Source organism: Euprymna scolopes, chromosome 13, assembly GCF_053919585.1.
Source record: "Euprymna scolopes isolate OS-2025 chromosome 13, ASM5391958v1, whole genome shotgun sequence".
Lineage (NCBI taxonomy): Eukaryota > Metazoa > Mollusca > Cephalopoda > Sepiida > Sepiolidae > Euprymna > Euprymna scolopes.
This window is the reverse complement of record NC_136494.1, coordinates 41,175,239-41,194,579: the sequence shown is the minus strand read 5'-3', so window position 1 is coordinate 41,194,579 and position 19,341 is coordinate 41,175,239. Positions and strand designations below refer to the sequence as shown.

The 19,341-nt window shown below is 33.2% G+C and overlaps 1 protein-coding gene across 2 annotated transcripts in view; it reads left to right on the top strand.

Moving 5' to 3' along the window:
- LOC145291985 (intraflagellar transport protein 88 homolog) overlaps positions 1-19,341 on the top strand; it is a 129,913-nt gene that overhangs the window by 75,951 nt on the left and 34,621 nt on the right. For both annotated transcript variants that reach the window (XM_080137943.1, XM_080137942.1), the window contains exon 20: positions 13,936-14,051. In XM_080137943.1, coding sequence (XP_079994069.1) covers positions 13,936-14,051 — 116 coding nt within the window. The remainder of the gene's footprint in view (positions 1-13,935; positions 14,052-19,341) is intronic.

Here is a 19,341-nt window from a genome sequence, read left to right as displayed (position 1 = left end):
AAACTGAAATGCATTGTGGTAGACTTAATTTTGTCATTGTTTTCAAATAGGAATTTAAAAAGTTTGTTTTAATATTTTTAGTTATTACATTTTTATTTCAATAAATATTCAGCTAAAAATAAATGATAATACAATAATACGTAAGTCACGTAGAGGCAAGAAACATAATTTTAATAATACAGACTTGAAAAGCATCACAAATACATCACCAAGGAAACTAATAAAGAGAGGAAGTACCGATTATGAGATGCTCGGGAGAAAGACTTTTGTTTGTTTGTTTTTTTAACAAAGTACATGGTGTTGCCTGTGAGTCAAATTTTTTATTTTTTTTCTACTCATGTTCATCCCTAACAAGCATATGACCACTTGGGCGTAAGGGGCTACTATTTGGAACTATGCGTCGGAAAGATTAACAAGATGTTGATTTATGTTACATTATGTTAACTTCTGCGAATCCGTACAGTCAGGGAAGCAGGTAGCAGGAAGGGAATTCTAAAGTTTAGCTGTTTGAAGGAAGAAACTATTAGAGGAGATAGCTTTCTGGAATTTAGGACTTCAAGAATCAAGGGGTGAGATTTTGTTGCTAAGCAGGTTTGCTAGGGATATGTATGTCGAGGGGGCACAAGTGCAACAAGTTCATCAGAGCACATTCCATTAAAATATTTGTAAAACAGGCACAGAGATGCAACATTGCAGCAATGGAACAGGAGTTGGAGCTTAGTTGACAAAGTGGAACCGATTAGTGACAACTTTTTTTGGACCCTATCCAAGAGGCTAGTGGTAGATGCATCAGCCCAGATGTGGCAACAATATTCCATGCATGGGTAAATGGTGGCCATTTAGAGGTACAGGATACTCTCAGTTGTGAGTAGTCTTTTAGCTCTATAGAGGGAACCCACCTTCTTTGCAGCAGCCTTCACAATGTCCTCAATGTATCTGTTCCAGTTTATATTGCCTGTGAATGTTAAGCCAGGGAGTTTGAAGGAAGAATTTTCATGTAGGGTGTTATTTGTCATGGGTATAGGTGGTTGGAGAGACGTCTTGTAATTGTTAAAGGAGAGCAGTTTAGTCTTACTAGCATTAAATGTTACCATCCATTTGCAGCCCCTATTTCCCTACAATTTGGAGGTCATTTTCTAACGATTCTCCCATTGTCTTAGATTTATGTACATCCGTTCTTCCATCGTGCATGTTATAGAAATAATACAGTATCATACATGGTAAGACGTATAAGTCAGTCAATTGAAAGTACTCAATGAGCAATGCCGGATAACCCTGCTAGTTAGGCAAAAACAAAAATAATTTGTAAGTCACATGGTTGAAGAAACACAGACACATGAAAACTAGTCACATAATTTCTAACATAAAGATTGTTGGATTTTCAAAGTCTGACTCAAATAGCAATCTATGTATTGATACTTGATTCAGACTAGCCTACTTTTTCTTCGTTCACTATTTTTCCAGTTAAGAAACCCATTAGAGTGGAAACAAACAAGTGTGCCTCTATATGTGTCTGTGTTTATCTCCTCACAGTAATTAAATATTATTATTTGTTCTGTATTGTTAGTGTCAAGTACTAGGATAAACTTTTAAAAAAATTCTTATATCACAAAATAATTTGATTAGGGAATAAACTCTTTAAAATTAATTTCCATTTCAAGTTAAGTCATTTTTTTTTTCATTCTGAGTAAGCACCATTAGTTTTTGATATAGAGATCTGAATGGGTTGCAGGAATTCACAAGAGCAGAAAAATTGATTTAATTGAGATTCATTCACCTTTTTTTTTAAATTTCAAATAAAAATATTGAATTTTAGATTAAAAAAAAGATAAAATTTCTACTCTGTTTCAGCAAATGCCATGTTGACCTTCTTCATGTGTTAGGATTCATTTATATTTTTCTTGTATTCAAATATGATATTCAATCTTTGTGCATGTTGATGTTTCTGACATATTTAAATCTGATGAACATTTTGGATTTTCAGTTTAACGTTTTTACATTGATGTCCAGTCATGCATGCAGTACGATTGGACATTCTTATGAAATGTTTTATTTAGATTTTACTCTTCAATATTTTTTCTACCAATTTAACCCATGTTTCTTAGAAATGCACTGACTTATAAGAAAGTCCATGTTATGTTCCTCAAAGTTTCACATGTTATGACATCATCGTCGTCATCATCATTCTGCTGCTTTGGGATTTAGGGTGCTGCAAGTCTCCTAGACTCTAGGTAGGCAACATTATAGGCAATATCTCATGCCTGCTTTGATATGGTGCAATCGAAAGGATTGATCTAAGTCAAATCATTTTTTATGCACTTAAGTGAAGTTTATCATGCTCCCTAACGTCTGGAATATCCAGGTGTGTTATAGAGTTGATGTAAGATGTGGCAAACCATTTGAGACCCTGAAAACATAAAACACTCATAGCAATAACAAGTTTCTAATTAAGCACTCAGTTGAAACATTCTTTTACTTTAATCTGCAGCTGCGCATTCACTTGATCATAACGCAAATCAAAAGTATTACAAAATCATTTGACAATATTATCAGCTACAAATTCAAATCAATGAGATGACATTCATCCATGTCTTTACGGTTCAATACAACATAGTTGCCTTCAAATCCAATGTAAACAAGTTCTTGTTAAGCCATCCCCATAAATAATCAAATTCTACCCAATTTACACCATTAATGACACTACCACCTTACATCCATTAACATTTATCCTCAAATGGCATTCGGGCCTTGATAAATGGTTACTCTAAAGTAAAAATAAAAGAAAAAAAATGTCTTCTTAAGGAATTTGCAGAAATAATTTTTCTCTGAATTTTCAGAATGAGAAGAAGTTATCCTTTGGTGAATATCATCTCCATTTGTCTTCAGCTGTATTGTCCATTTGTTATGTTTTTCACATATTCCAATCTGCTTTTTGCTTATTTGTTTACATTAAGGTTTCCTATGTGATTATTTGATGTTTTATTTTTACATCAATATATCGTATCTAGTAGTTCTCACAGAAACATCATCATATACAAGTGAAGCATACACATAAAAAAGGAGAGCACATCACTTGAAACTTAGTATAAATTTATTTAGATGTTACTTTGTGGATTTCTTTTTTACTGGATTGCTTACTTGTCATCATGCCTACTAGAAGATGTCACAGAAGGCAACTGATGTAAATAAAGTAGTGGGAGGAGGGGTATGGCATAAATAATAAAGAGAAAGAGGAGAGAGGGAGAAGAAAAATGAATAATCATTTTTCAAGAAAGACACACACACATATTTCTAACTGGAGATTAATTCAGCCAGATACATTGACTGGGCTTTACCATCAGATTATATGTGTTCCTTACAGATCCTATTCTCTTTTCCACTCCTGTGATCATTGTTTATTAACCACAAGTTTTCAATTTTTATACTGACTAATAAGTTTCTTTTATTCTACTTTTCAAATAGAAAAATAGACATTTTAACCCCTGCCCCACCAAAAAAGAAAACATGTAGCAACAGTACTCCATTTTAGGATGTATTTGGCTTTTATACATATAAAGAAAAAATATAGTTTTATAAATAAAAATGTGTGGGTTACAAACAAATTTGGAATTTTATGTGTTTGTTTTTTTGTTTGTTTATTTATCTTTGCAATTTTCAACTTTGCACTCTGTAGTGCAGCATCATTTTTGATGTCAAGTTTTTTCTGTAGTAATGCCACAAACGATCATACCTCAAAGAAATAGAAGGTGTACTCTTTCAGCTACCAGTGTGTGAAAACCAAAAGAAGACTTGTTTTATGGAGACGAACATGATAAATCCAGATAAAGTGGCAAGATTTCATGAGCATTAAAGCAACGAAACAATCAATATTTTGCTTAAGTCTGATCAGTGAACATTCGTCAGTTCATTTGCATGTGTTGAAAACTTCCACTTTGATAAAAATGTTGAACTCTACCAAACAACCTATTTTAGCTAATGAATAACCAAATGCAAATAGTAGGCAAAGCGTTTGACATTTGGCTGATTTCCGAATTTCATGACATCTCACTGGACCATACAGTGTCCAAATGGTTGGAACAGGTTGAGCATGTCTAATCGAAATAAACTCTTCTGACCAATGGCTCAGCTTCACTTTCATATCGGGACTCCTTGGTTCAGTTAGATAACAATTGTGTGGGTCCTCAAGTATAGAGGACAAGACCTTGGAATAAGTCCTTGCTAACGCTCAAGCTCCCATGACAGAAGATGTGGATGAGCCTGTTGCTGTGATGGCTGGATGAGTTTATCCAAACATGTCTGTGGATCCACCTTCAACCCTCAATCAGCAGGATTCAGTCGCAGTGCATTACTACAATGTGGAGGTCTCAATTGCTTTGCTAGAGACTATTGGCAGCCCAGGGGAAAAGCAAGAAGAGCACTCCTGGAGACACATCCATTATTGGTGCCAGCAATAAGGACACATTGCATTAATGTGTCCAAGAAACAAGACAAGGGACGAGAAGCCAGCACTACTCTCTCTCCACATAAACTAGAAAAAGTGCTCTCCCTAATAAAGATAAGAATCAATGGGTTAGATCGAATAGCATTGATGGATTCTAGCTGCTCTTCATCCATTGTGAGTTGGTTGTTACATCAAAGTACAGAAAAGTACTGCAATTTTGATGGCAGCTGGGAAATACCTTCTAAGCCATGGTGTTGACAGACTAACTTTAACAGTGACCGACATGAATCCACTGAAGACTAATGTGCTGGTGGTAAACAGTAAGCCATTGGGATTCAACCTTCTGATGGGAATGGATGACATCATGAAATTTAGTGGCGTACATATAGACAAAGGATGCAAGATGTATTTTGCTGAGGCGGTTCTCACTCTGGGTGTGACAATAGAACTTGAATGCACCAAAAAAAAAAAAAAGTTGAGCAGGATTGAATGCAAAAGATGAGTGCTTGGTTTGCAGGTTTGCAGAGAGGATAACACTGTATTGGAGAAAAGCAAACAAAACCCCTGAAATGCCTCATCTCATCACATGACAGAATATATTTTTATTAATGCGGTAAGTTCGCTGCACATCTTTGCATGGGTCGTTGGCTTTGGGTTGCATTAAGTGGAGAGCAATTAAGAGGAATACTGAGCCTGTACAACCTACCTACACTAAGTTCAGTCGGGTGTGACCAGATCCAGATTGTTCATGACAAAGCAGTCATCCTGTTGTGAGACAAACACTCTACAGCAAAACAGATCGATCTTGGGGTTTCTAGGGCTGCTGTGAAAACCATCGTCAGAAAATGTGAAGATAATGAGCATAAAAAAGAAACCAAACTTGAAGGGGAAAATTCCGTATTTTGCTTAAGTCTGATCAGTGAACATCCATCAGTTCATTTGTGTGTGTGGAAACTTGACTATTGTCTGATAGATTGATTCCACTTAAACAAAACTTCTAAACCTTAATGAATGGTTTTTGCTGATGTTTGAGGGGATTATGTGATAGGTTTACAATGAAAGCATGTTAAGCTGTGTACTATATGCTTATATGAACGTTTTGAATGGTTATTTACCTGTATTTTATTCTGTTGTATTCTGTTACCTGAAATAAGAAGGGCCAATGTTTGCAGGATGCCTACCTAATTGGTTACCACAAGAATCTGCCAATTATGATGCTCAGATTTTTCTGATGCTCAGATTTTTCTTTGTTTGGTATCATTGTTCTCATGGTTTCCTTGGTGTATGTGACAACACCAGGCTTAAACTTATTTTATCTGTGAGTCTGTCATATGGATTGTCTTTATGGAACTCGTATGTAAAAATAACAATGCATTATCACACACGTTTTACATGTTAAATGTTTAAAACATGTACATCAATATTTGTTTAAATGGCTTATAACTTAGAAAAGAAGCCCCTCATGGTGCATTTCCCTGACAGTTCAACCCTTTTCCTGACTTTGATATAAGCCCAGCAGAACTACTAATACTGATAGGGGGAGGGTGAAAACAAGGGAGCATAGATGCCTCAAAACTTGTTCTTTGAGTAGATGGGGGCTTCAGTCTGAAAGATAACTCATCTAAGAGAAGGAAAACTCTGAGCTCAAACTTTGGCTACCTTGTGGCCACACTCACTTATAGAAAAGGTTTTGGCAGTCAACCATGAAGAAAAATTTGGAGTCCAAATCTCCAAGACTGTTTCAGGTTATATTTAGCAACTAGTAGGACCTGTTAACCAGCGTTGCTCGGTGGTACCCCCCCCCCATGTAAAAAATTAAAGTACAGTTAGTGTTGTTGCTGTAGTCCAACCATCAACCTCCTCATGTTAAGAATGGCAGTCAGAATAGACACCTCAACCTACGTATGTTAAGAACCGCTTTTGGAATAGACACTCCGTTTTCTGAGTGTGGATGTGGGTGGCAAGAAATTAGCCGAAAATGTAAGGTATGTAATAATAAAAGACAATATATTTTGCTTTGTAACCTATTTGGGTCAAAAATTAATAACAAAACATTCAATAATAATTATAATAGACTCAAGTACACACAAAGAGTTTTAAACATCAACAGTATTTTGCATTATTACGTATTTGTGGGTAAAAATAAAAAAGGATGTGTGAATGAAATGGGGTCAAAGCTCTTTCTGTCTCTCTCCCTCTATATCTATCTATCTATCAGGAGGATTGCCACCTCCATATTGAGCAAGAGGGAATAAAGTGGGTGACACCACTATAACAGTGAACGTAAACAGAGCGTTTTTACAATTAAACAAATGAATAAGTTAAGAGTTTTTAATAAAAACAAATTAGGGTTTGAACTAAAAATAATTTGGGCTGACGTACATGAGTGGGGCCCCTATAACATAGGAAAAAAATATCTGGAAAAAATTTAAAATTAAAGGTTTAATAAAATTTTGTGCACATGTTTTTTGTGTGTGTTTGTATTTAATTAAGTGTGCTGGTGTGCCGAATAAAAAAAAACAACAGCTCTGGTTCATGTTGTAAGGATGTTTATTTAAAACTCTTAGTTTATATTATTCATTTGTTTACCTGCGCAAACTTTCTGTGTATGAGTTATGTACAGACCTTTGAAATAACGATCTCTGTCTTTCTCTCTCTCTCTATCTATGTGTAGATCTCTCTGTGGATGGGTGTATGCATGTGTTTGTGTGCATGTGTGTTTAACTAAGTGTGCTAGTGTGCTGAAGAATGGAAAAAAACAATGGATCTGTTTCACATTGTAAGAATTGCAAGATGAGTAGTGTGCGAACATGTTAGTTGAAAAAGTAATGCATGTTCGTTTATTTATGAGTCGTCACATTCCGAAATTAAAGATTTATTTACTCTCAACCAATGAGATTTGCCGGATGTCTGTTAGGGAGAAATTATTATTTTTCTAACAGGAAAAGGAAAGGTAATTGTATGTGTATGAGTTCGTGAGGCAGTTACGTAGGCAGACTGGACAGTATATGTATAGTGTGAATAATATTTCCCGGTGTTGAGTGAGGTTGGTGGGAGTCCTTTTTTTAATGAGGGAAAATTATGAACTACTTCCTCTGTAAGTCTTGACGATAGTGTTGATGACGCTCCTAGGATGGATTATAGCATTTTATTAAAACGAATAAATATGGCATTCTACTGTTACATAAGATGGTGGATAATAGTTTCGACATATTCAATTTGTAAGTGACATTTATTATTGCAAACCTATGCTAATTTGATACAGAGGGGAATTTCTGCAATCAAATTATCTATAAATATAAAAGCGAAAATGTATGTTTGTATGTGTGTTCGCTTTTTCTGTGTGTCTACAAAAGGCTTCTTTCAGAGAAGTGGTCGCTCGCTTCACAACTTTTTAAAACTTTTTATATCACATATAAATCGTAATATCTCACAGTTAACAACGAAGCTCGCCTGTCTATTTAATTTGCTTGATTTCGGGAAGATAAATATTCAACATTTGTCGCTCGCCGCATGTGAGTTAGTCTTTTTCCTGTAACATCTTGGGGGGGAAAAAAAGCGTTCAGCAGTAAATGAAATCCCGCAGTCAAACTTGACCTCATTAACTCATTAAAACGTGCACCTGCTAAATCCAAGTAATTAAATAAATTCAAACACGTTTCCGTTAGCATGTCGCGGTGGGGCAATGGTTAACGTTGCACTTTTTTTTTTTTTCACACTTTGATTTACAACTTTCCCTCAACGGTACGGGTTCGATCCTCATACTTACTTTTTTTTTTTTTAACCCCCCACCCTCTCAGAGTTTCCACACACACCTCCAAACACCCGGGCAACGCCGGGTACCCCTCGCTATTTATATATATAGGAGATATTCCGGCAACTCCTATGATGGTGCTTGAACCATTTGTTTCTGTGGTGATACTAGGTTAACATAACAGCTTACAGTTCATGTTTACTTAACCAAACTTTGTGCAATGCCATCATCTTTCCTGAGGATGAAGGACACCAATGATGAATATCATCATGCGGTATGTAATCCTGTATAAATAAAACAGTAGATGTATGCGTAAGTGTGTGTGTAAATATTAACCACTAAACTAGTAAACTACTGGTCACATGATAATAAAATTAACAGGAAAGAATAATATTACACCATGGATAGTTTATAACAAGTAAAATCTTTGTTTGGATGGATGAATAACACATACAGAAATATGTTCATTTCAACTTGCCAACATTTCTATTAACATAAACTAATCATAGCTAAAAGTGGTTCAATTTTATAACTTTCTTATCTATCTGTTGAGTTAGCTTGAATGGTAGCAAATGCGGCTGGAGTACTAAATGTTTTGGTTTAAATTCTAGCTGATGGCACCCAAGTCATTTTTTTTTTAAACTTTTGAAATCAGTACTACACACACACACACACACACATATATATATATATATATATATATATATATATATATATATATAATAGAAAATTGATTCTGTAATAATAAATACGAAATCTGCATGAATATATTAAGCATATTTTATGGCCAGCAAGGTTGGTTGGCCCCTACTAGTAAAATGATAGTGAGATGCTGATAGTTTGGTAAGTCCTCAAACCCACAATTTTGATTTTAATCAATCTTTGTAAAATTTCTTACAATTCTTGAAATAAGATGAGAATAAATGACAATTTGAAAATCTAATAAATAAGATATTAGCTCAGAACCTTATTTTCACCATTCTCTGAAACAGGCTATCATTGGAACATCAAGAGAAGCTTCTTAGGATTAAACATTCGTTGAAATGTTATCTCTTCTAGGAGGGAGTGAAATAATTTACATCATATGGTTTTATTTTGTTTTCTCTTACATAAAGTGATTAAAGACTGAGTGTAGAAGGAAGAAATGTATTTCCCTGGTTCTGATCACAAAATTAAAATCTTCGATTACCAACTGTCTTCATTAACTATTATGGGGAAATAAAACGGAAAGAAAGGAAGATACTTTAGATAAAAAAAAGAACCAACATTCCTGACATGTTTTTTGTCGGCAATAGATCATCTATTTTTGAAAAATTTGCGTTGTATGCTTAGGATGCATAAGACTTTACTACTGCCTTTTAGATTTTTTATGTGTCTCTAACACAGGACACTATACAATCAGCATCTCTAAAACTATTTATTTTCTTGTTGGTAAGAGAACTGCTCATGACTAAATGTGATTTCTGTTTCAAGTTATTCACTTTGAAAGAATTGTGTTAGAAATGTTAAGTAGTTGTGCCTTTTCTTCTTGAAAGTGCAACCTTTTCCTTCAACATTAGTCGTTTAGAATTGTATAAATGCACGTTTCAAGGGTGGTGTACGTCACTTCTTGTTGTCCTTTACAGCAATTGATCCCATCTGTGTATCACCTTTACATGAAACTAGCAGGGCTACCCGGCGTTGTCCATTTTTCTTCCTTCTTCTCCGCATATTTACTTGATTGCGACAGTTTTTATTTTATCTTTTTTACTAACAAGTCACTGCTTATCAAGGCCTAAAGGCCACTCGAGGGTAAGAATTAATGCGTTTTTCAGATGAGACAACATTGTGATGATCAATGATGGTAGAAATTGCGTAGAATTTGATTATTTAATAGGTCAACAAGAACTTGAAAACTACTGTGTTATACTCAACTAGAAAAAAGCTCTGTGATATTGAGTTCCACATAGAGGTAGTTGTATGAAAGAAACTTTGTTCATGGAATTTTTGTTTAGTCTTAGGCACAGATAGAGAGTAGGGGAAATTGTTGACAATGGTTGTAGTTAGATGAGTGTTGTAGATGTTTTATGGGGGAGGACTATAGATTGAAACTTAGTTGAATTCAGGTGATCGCTCATCCCCCTCTCAGTACAGGCCAATAAGTCTCCTGTGCGTCATGAGTAAATTGCTAGAATCTGTGTTAAATACAGAAGTAATCAACCATCTCAACAAAAATAACCTTCTTAGTGACACTCAATATGGTTTCCGTTCTGCTAGATCTACAGCAGATGTCCTTACAGTTATATCTCATAGGATTAGCAAATCTCTCGACGGAGGCAACCTTTCTAGGGCAATTGGTCTTGACATATCTAAGGCCTTTGATAGGGTATTGCATAAAGGTTTACTTCATAAGATCTCTAGCTATGGTATTGCTGGAAATGTCTTCTCAATTATTAAATCATTTCTTTCTGATAGGTTCATAAGAGTAGTAGTTGAGGGGCAAAAATCAGAAGCTCACAGTATTAATGCCGGTGTCCCTCAGGGATCCATCCTGGGCCCAACTCTTTTCCTGATCTATATTAATGATCTTCCAAATCACATCCTTACATCATTTGTAGACATCTATGCTGACGACACTACCATTTATGGTAGCACATCTAAGACAGTTTTCTCCAATTCTCTCTCCTCTGATCTTGAGCACGTAGTACAATGGGGTAAGGAGTGGCTGGTTACTTTTAATGCATCTAAAACCAAGCTTCTCTCTTTACATCATCAACATTCTGATCCACATCTGGCATCAGTTGAAATGAATGGCTCTCGTCTTCAGGAGGCCTCAGGTTTTGACAAGCTTCTTGGCTTGACCATTACTCCTGATCTTAAATGGAACACGTACATCAAATCTGTTGCCAAGGCCGCTGGAAAAATGGCGGGATCTTTCTATCGATCCAGTAGATATCTCACTGCTGATGCAATTCTCTATCTATATAAGAGCCAGGTACGTCCAAGGATGGAATACTGTTGCCACATCTGGGCAGGAGCTGCTAGAAAGGACTTGGCCTGCCTTGATAGAGTTCAAAATAGACTTCGTAGCCTCGTAGGAGATGTCCTTTTCTCTTCCTTGCAACCTCTATCTCACAGAAGAGATGTTGCGAGTTTGTCTCTGATGTATCGTTATTTTCATGGAAAGTGTTCGACTGAGCTTCAATCTATGGTCCCCCCTCGCCAAACTTTCACAAGAAACACTCGTCTAGCTGTAAACACTATCAATAATTACCCCCACTCTTTATCTGTGCCTAAACCTAAACGTAGATTCCATGAACAAAGCTTCTTTCTTAGAACTGCACGCCTGTGGAATTGTCTTCCGTTTTCCTGCTTTCCGGCTGACTACAATATGGTTGTCTTCAAGTCTAACGTAAATAAGTTCTTGATGAGCCGTTCCATATAAGTTATCAAATTTTCCAAATTTTCATTACTAATGATTACTATATTGTCCAATTTCTACTGTACAATCTTTAACCCTTATCCTTGAGTGGCCTCTTGGCCTTGATAATGTGATGATGCCTATGTAAAAAAAAAAAAAAAAAAAGTTGAGCATTTGCCATGAAAATAACACTAGAGCAGAGATAGAGACACAATGTAACTTCTGTGTGAAAAAGGTAATAGGAAGAAGAAAAGGACATCACCCACTAGATTTCAAAACCGGTTTGTACTTTGTCAAGGCAAGAAAGGTGGTATGAACAGTTTCTCTCCATATGTGGCAACAGTACTCCATTTTAGGATGTATTTGGCATTTATAAACGTAGATGATTGCGTCAGGAGTGAGATAGCTTTTCAAATGGTGAGATGACCCAACCATTTTTCAAGCAACATTTATAAGCTGAGTCACATCTATCGTCAGAGATTTTTTGTTACTTGCTCTTCACAATTACTCATCCATTTTGTACGAGGCAGGCTAATTGTTGCTCAGCTATTTTGCACTTTTGTGTCAATGTGATTATATCTTCGAACGTGCTTAATCTATTACCCAAAGAAATTTACCTTCGTATTAGTTTGTTGCTACATGCACATACACACTCACATACATATATACTAGACTACCCGTGACCCGTTGGGTCTGTATATGTTATGGTTAACTATGAAATAGTGAGTATAATAATTATGGCAAAAATATACGCACTTGCGCATACAACAATGGCAATCAGTTTTTACATTAAGAATTGCATTGCGTTATATCTGCAAAACTACTTATTTGCAAAAATTTAAATGCGATATTCGTTTTCAGCATACGCAAAAGCCTGTAAAATTCATCATTTCCTCTGCTTAATAGGTTTTATTCAAATGACTGTACATGATTCCTGCTAGTATAAGATAAACTCCTTATGAAAACAAACGTTTATCAACTCATGTTTAGTATAATAATAGATAAATGTTATCACTTTTATATCAGTTAGAATCCAGCAGTTTCCTTATAAATGTAGCACTAATGGAGATCTTCAAACAAAAGCAACCCAAGTTGAGCTTTTTTTTATTTTTTATTTTTTTGTCTTTTCTTCTATTTATAGAACTTTACCTACTTTTAATGCTTTGCTGTGATAGTATCAAATTTCTGGCTAAGAGACTATCATTCCAACTAAGCAGCAGATAATATATTTTTTATATCTTTAAATCCCTTTAAGGGAGTTGGGATTGTTATGCATTGATTAAAAGATCTCCATTATGTAGGGTTGCTTTTGTTAAGAAAAACAGAAGTGGCTGATTGGTTGGTATTTATAATGAACGTGTAAAGAAACTTTAATGTCATTCAGAAGCAATAGTTTTAAACTTGAAAAAACCTAAGATCAATTTTTGATCAAATATGTCTTCTAAAGTTTTAGATTATAAATGAACAAATTTATACTTCAGATTCGTTTAGATCATGTAAACTTCAATCCTGTATATCTTTTAGTTAGAGTTATAGTTATTAATGAAATTATAATAATTTTATTAATAGTTAAATTAATGTCATCTATATAATAAAAGTGAATATATATATGTCTCACTTGCTTCAAATGCAATTTTAATTTATGAGCAAACAAGGGGTGGCTTAATCTTAATAACTTTCTTCTTTTTGTTGAAAAAATCCACCATCTTCTTTTTTATCAATTAGTTTTGTTTCAATGATTTCAAAAAAGTAATAAGAATCAAATTAAAAAATCAGCTAGTTTGTAATGTTTATGAATTTCTGGTGCTTATCCATAACCCCCCCCCCCCAAAAAAAAAGACAAATCTTTGTGATGTGCATGATGGAAAGAAAATAGTGTACACAAAAAAATCACATGAATTGACCAAGTAGTTTCATTTTTATTTTCATAAATGAAATCATTTTTAAGTGATTAATGGGACGTTGTAGACATTTCGATGATTTTAAAATCTTATTTCTGAAGCGCTATCTAAGAATGAGTTAACTGATGATAAATTTGAAAATGGTGCTGCGAGATCATTAATCATTTTTTAGTCATAAAAGTCGATTTTCTTTTTTTAAAATAAAGCTACTTAATCAATTTACATGACTTTTGTGTACAATATTTTCTTTCATCACAAATACTTACATCATAAAGATTTGTCTTTATTTTTGTTTTTGCTTGGGAAGGAATGGGGCTATGGACAATCACTTAATTTCATAATGATCAAATAATTATCTTCATTGCATCACACATATTTATTTTTAAATAATAAATCTTTTTCTTTATGTATTTTTACTAAATATATTTCTTCTCTCCAGTCTTATCGGTATTTTCCGTCCAATATTGCTGTCATTGAGTGGCTCGGAGTTTATTACATTGAATCCCAATTCCCAGAGAAAGCTGTACAGTATTTTGAACGAGCAGCCATTGTGCAGTAAGTTTGTTTTTCTTTTTATTTGTTTCTTACAAAGATTAACATACTACATAACTGATCTTAGTGCTATTTGTCCACACATTATAAATCCCCATATGACTTCTATTACTATTTTGAAGCTTTTTGGATGAGGATTGATAATGTGTATTATTGTTCAAACTACTATTCTCATCTTGAGTGTTATATTCAAGACATTTTGGCCAATGTAATTCTCGACCTTATTCAAGTGTATCTTTTTGAACTTCGAAACCTTTTAGTCGAACTGGACAGAGTTTTTGAACTGAACCTTTTGTTTAATTCATGAGAGTACATTGTTCTCATTCCATCAGCCAGGATTAGGTAGAAGGTGTTAAGTCATGTGAATCTTAGTTTGTCATATATGGTAAGAGTGTTTTCTAATGGGTCAGAAGACAGCATTTCAAAAGTCGAGTCAAACCAAAGATTTAAAAACTAGTATTGATGTTCCCTTGCTAAACATTCAGCATTATAAGAAAGAATCAAAGACAAGTGGAGTAATCTTGGGAATGGAGTAATGTACTCACCTATATTTTGGTATAGTAGCTAATAAAATGAGCACCTTTTGAGTTACCACTTATCATTTTTTTTTTATTATCACTTGTTGTAAGATTGAACCTACAACCTCCAGAAGAGTCACTTAGAACTGATTGTTCAGAAACACCTTTAATGAGACAATAACCTCCTAAGTAGACCTAATATAGAACTAAGTACAATATGGGAACCAATAATTATAAATAGTATAAAAATAATCAGTAAGAAAATTGTAATATGAGTCATGATAAAAAATAATTTTCTAATAATAAGTATAAATATTGCATGTCTAAACAAAATTAAGTTTTAAATTACCATTATTAAATTAGAATTGTCTGGTTAAAAGCATTAGTTAACAATCTCTTCTAAGTGTTAGTTTTTGTATTTCTACTGTGTTTAAAATAATTCTAACAAATATTAATGTATAAAAATATTTATTGTCGATTGTAGTGAACAAGTGAGATGAGTGAAGGGGGTGAAGAAAATATGTATTGGCAAAAGTTGATCTCTCAAACTTGATAGCCAGTTGACTCTGTAGATCTCAATTTGAGCAAGTTTCTATAATAATTTTGATGTCCACACACCCACATGTAAACACTTTTGAGATTTTGTCTTCGCTTTCATTGTATCCACAATCTCTAGGATGTTTATTTAGTCACAGGATGATCACCAAATATTTTATTTTGGCAAAAATTGTATTTCTGCATTAATCAACCACATTTTGTTTCTTCCGACCAGCTGCATGTCTATGTTAAATAGGTTTTATTTCTGCCTAGTGCCGTTTTTGGTATATTTTTCAAAAACGGAATGGCTCAATTGTTGAAGACAAGATTCAAGCAAGGGAGCAAGGTCTACATAGTTTTATAATTATATAGATATATAACAAATACTGACCAATGGGTTATGAGTGGTCTAGCAATTCATAAAACCAAGAAAATCGTTGTAATGCATCCTATAATTTTTTATAGTCAGAAAAGAAATTATTAATCTGGAAAGATTTTTGAAAGAATATTAAAAAAAGATAACTCTAATCTCTTAGGAATGAGTGCTGCTAAGTCATTAACAACACGGACTGAAATCTTGTGTGTCAAGTTTGAATATAGTTTGTTCTACAGAAACACTTTCATCAAACTAACACTTGACCTTGTATCTCACCACCTCGAGAGGAGATAAATCTAATCTATATTGAAATGAAATTTTTAGGATTAGGGAGACTTTCATGTTTTTTTTTTTTTATTCTTTGGATGGGATAATTGCTTCGGGCTATGAATTTCATTTGTTTTTAAATAAAAAGAACAAAAACAAAATAAGTCTTGAGAAGAAATGAATTGTTGCTACAATTGTTTCTTTCTTCATCCATCTTAAAAAAGTGTTATTTTGTTTTTTAAACTTATTTCATTTTGTTTTTGTTTTTTTTGTTTGTTTGAAAAAAAATTTTTTTTCAATTTATCTAAAATTTTTGTTTGCAATTGACATCTTTGCACTAACGCACAATTGGATTATCACTTTTGTTTATTGAAGATATTTTGCTCTTTCAGACGAGCAAGATGTGGAGGGGGTGCTAAGTTATGGCGGGCAATACTATTTCAACTTTTGTGTGCACCTGCTCTTTTGTCTGCACTTTAAAGTAGGGGTATATAGGGGGAGGGTTAGGAATTAGACTATTCTGCATCCTGCCATCTGTCTCCTTTTTTCAACTCTTAACATCACTTCTATTCTTGTTTTCTTGTATATAAAAGAAAAAAAAAAAAACAATGGCTAAGAAAATAGTTTACAAAATTCTTTTCCATATTTAGATTTTGTGAGAAAATCTAGTTTGAGAAAAAAAAATAACACATTTTATTTACTTATTTGGTTTGTCTTATTTTTGCCTTATTTTGAGTTTTTCACGTTTAGAATATCTTAATATTTTATTCACACTATAAGGTGATGTTGGCCTCCAACGTTCAGGTTATTTAATCAAAAACATTCCAACACAATCAAGTTTTTAAAAGTGATCAGCTTATAATGAAAGCAAACAGGAAAGCACTGACTTTTAGGAATTTTGATTAAAAACATATTTTTGTAAAAAAAATATTCATAGGTCATAAAAACCTTGGAACAGTTTGGTAATTTTTTTAATGTCAGATGTTTGTTTTTTGTTGATATTTGCAAAATAAAAATAATAAGTATTATCTTTGTACATAGAAGTGGAGTATCAAATTATTAATGTTATCGTGAGGAAATCATGTGATAGGTTTACAATGAAAGCATGCTAAACTGTATGTTACACAGGAGAGGCAATACTTTCTCGTATTAATGTTTTAAGGTTTGGTGAGTTAAATAGCTAAAATGTGAATAGAAAAACAAGGACAATGGTCAAAAACTGTAATGCCTCGAGAAAATCAAACATCTAAAGAAAGATTAAAAATATTGTCTTGTCAAAAACTATGGTTTCATGCTTTGAAAATCGACAGTATTACTTTAGAATTATGTTCTATATGTGCAAAGAAAACTCTTTGTTTGTAGTTGCTTTTGTAATAGGCTTCCTAACAATAACGATATAAATTCTGTAAGTTTTACAAAGTACTTATATATACTTTTGTACCTTTAAGAACATTCTGTTCTCATTAATCTTAAATATTATTTACTCTCAAACCTTTGAACCACATGGAAAACAGACATAAGATGTTGCACGGTGTTGCTCATTCCGAAATACCAAAATCTTATGATGCAAAGAGTAACGTTAGAATTTAAGTGGAATGTAACGTGAATAAAAAGCAAAATTATGCATGATGTGTGATGAGAATAAAAATGTTTGTGTACATGTTTTGTTGGATGAAAAGTTTGTATACATGTTTTGTTGCATGAAAAGTTTGTGTACATGTTTTGTTGCATGAAAAGTTTGTGTGCATGTTTTGTTGCATGAAAAGTTTGTGTACATGTTTTGTTGCATGAAAAGTTTTTGTACATGTTTTGTTGCATGAAATGTTTGTGTACATGTTTTGTTGCATGAAATGTTTGTGTACATGTTTTGTTGCATGAAATGTTTGTGTACATGTTTTGTTGCATGAAATGTTTGTATACATGTTTTGTTGCATGAAAAGTTTGTATACATGTTTTGTTGCATGAAAAGTTTGTATACATGTTTTGTTGCATGAAAAGTTTGTATACATGTTTTGTTGCATGAAAAGTTTGTATACATGTTTTGTTGCATGAAAAGTTTGTATACATGTTTTGTTGCATGAAAAGTTTGTATACATGTTTTGTTGCATGAAAAGTTTGTGTACATGTTTTGTTGCATGAAAAGTTTGTGTACATGTTTTGTTGCCTGAAAAGTTTGTATACATGTTTTGTTGCATGAAAAGTTTGTATACATGTTTTGTTGCATGAAAAGTTTGTATACATGTTTTGTTGCATGAAAAGTTTGTATACATGTTTTGTTGCATGAAAAGTTTGTGTACATGTTTTGTTGCATGAAAAGTTTGTGTACATGTTTTGTTGCCTGAAAAGTTTGTATACATGTTTTGTTGCATGAAAAGTTTGTATACATGTTTTGTTGCATGAAAAGTTTGTGTACATGTTTTGTTGCATGAAAAGTTTGTATACATGTTTTGTTGCATGAAAAGTTTGTATACATGTTTTGTTGCATGAAAAGTTTGTGTACATGTTTTGTTGCATGAATAGTTTGTATACATGTTTTGTTGCATGAAAAGTTTGTATACATGTTTTGTTGCATGAAAAGTTTGTGTACATGTTTTGTTGCATGAATAGTTTGTATACATGTTTTGTTGCATGAATAGTTTGTATACATGTTTTGTTGCATGAAAAGTTTGTATACATGTTTTGTTGCATGAAAAGTTTGTATACATGTTTTGTTGCATGAAAAGTTTGTGTACATGTTTTGTTGGATGAAAAAGTGACAAACTGATAATTAACCAGTGTATCGTAGGAAAGTAATATTAAGAATAAAAGAATGGGTGAGTTTTGTTGAAGGACTGAAAATAAAGAGAGGAAAATATTGACTACTGCCTCTGTTGGTGAGAAAGAATGATGGTTGCTGGTAAACATGTTGCATTAAGGTAAAGTTGAGGAAATGGGAGTAAGGTGTCTGGAAGAAATGCTGGACTATTAGGTGGTAAAGATTAGTGAAAAAAGTTAACATAGGAACAGTCGTGTTAGTTTCCTATTCTGTCTTTAGTTATGGGGTGGGGTCACTTAATAATTTTATTATACATATATATATGATGTGGGCAATTCCAATACTTTTACTCATTCCAATTCTTTATAAAGCTCTAAATACTTAACTACAAAATTGTTATTCTTTTCTGATTACCATAAAAACACGTTAAATATGCATATACTTTCTCAAATGGAAAAACACACTTGTGAAAATTATATGCATATATTTTAATTTTACCAGTAGTTTAAAATCAATAAATATGTATTATTTTATTATTACTACCAACAGTCAAAGATTTTGTTGCAAACAAAATCAGATTAAAAAAATTAAAGTAATCGTTTTTGGTGTCAAACAATACATATGAATTTTTCTGACTCAGATGCTGATTCCAGTATCTGGGAAGATTCGGATTTTTCTGATTTCCAATTTCAATTAATCATCCCAACACTAATATATATATATATATACCTTAAGGAATTGAAATAAATCGAATTACAAGTTGGTGAATCTAGTAGTTATTGAATATTTGAAGGAAGTATTCATATAAGACCATCTCAGCCAAATAAAATTGCTCAATAT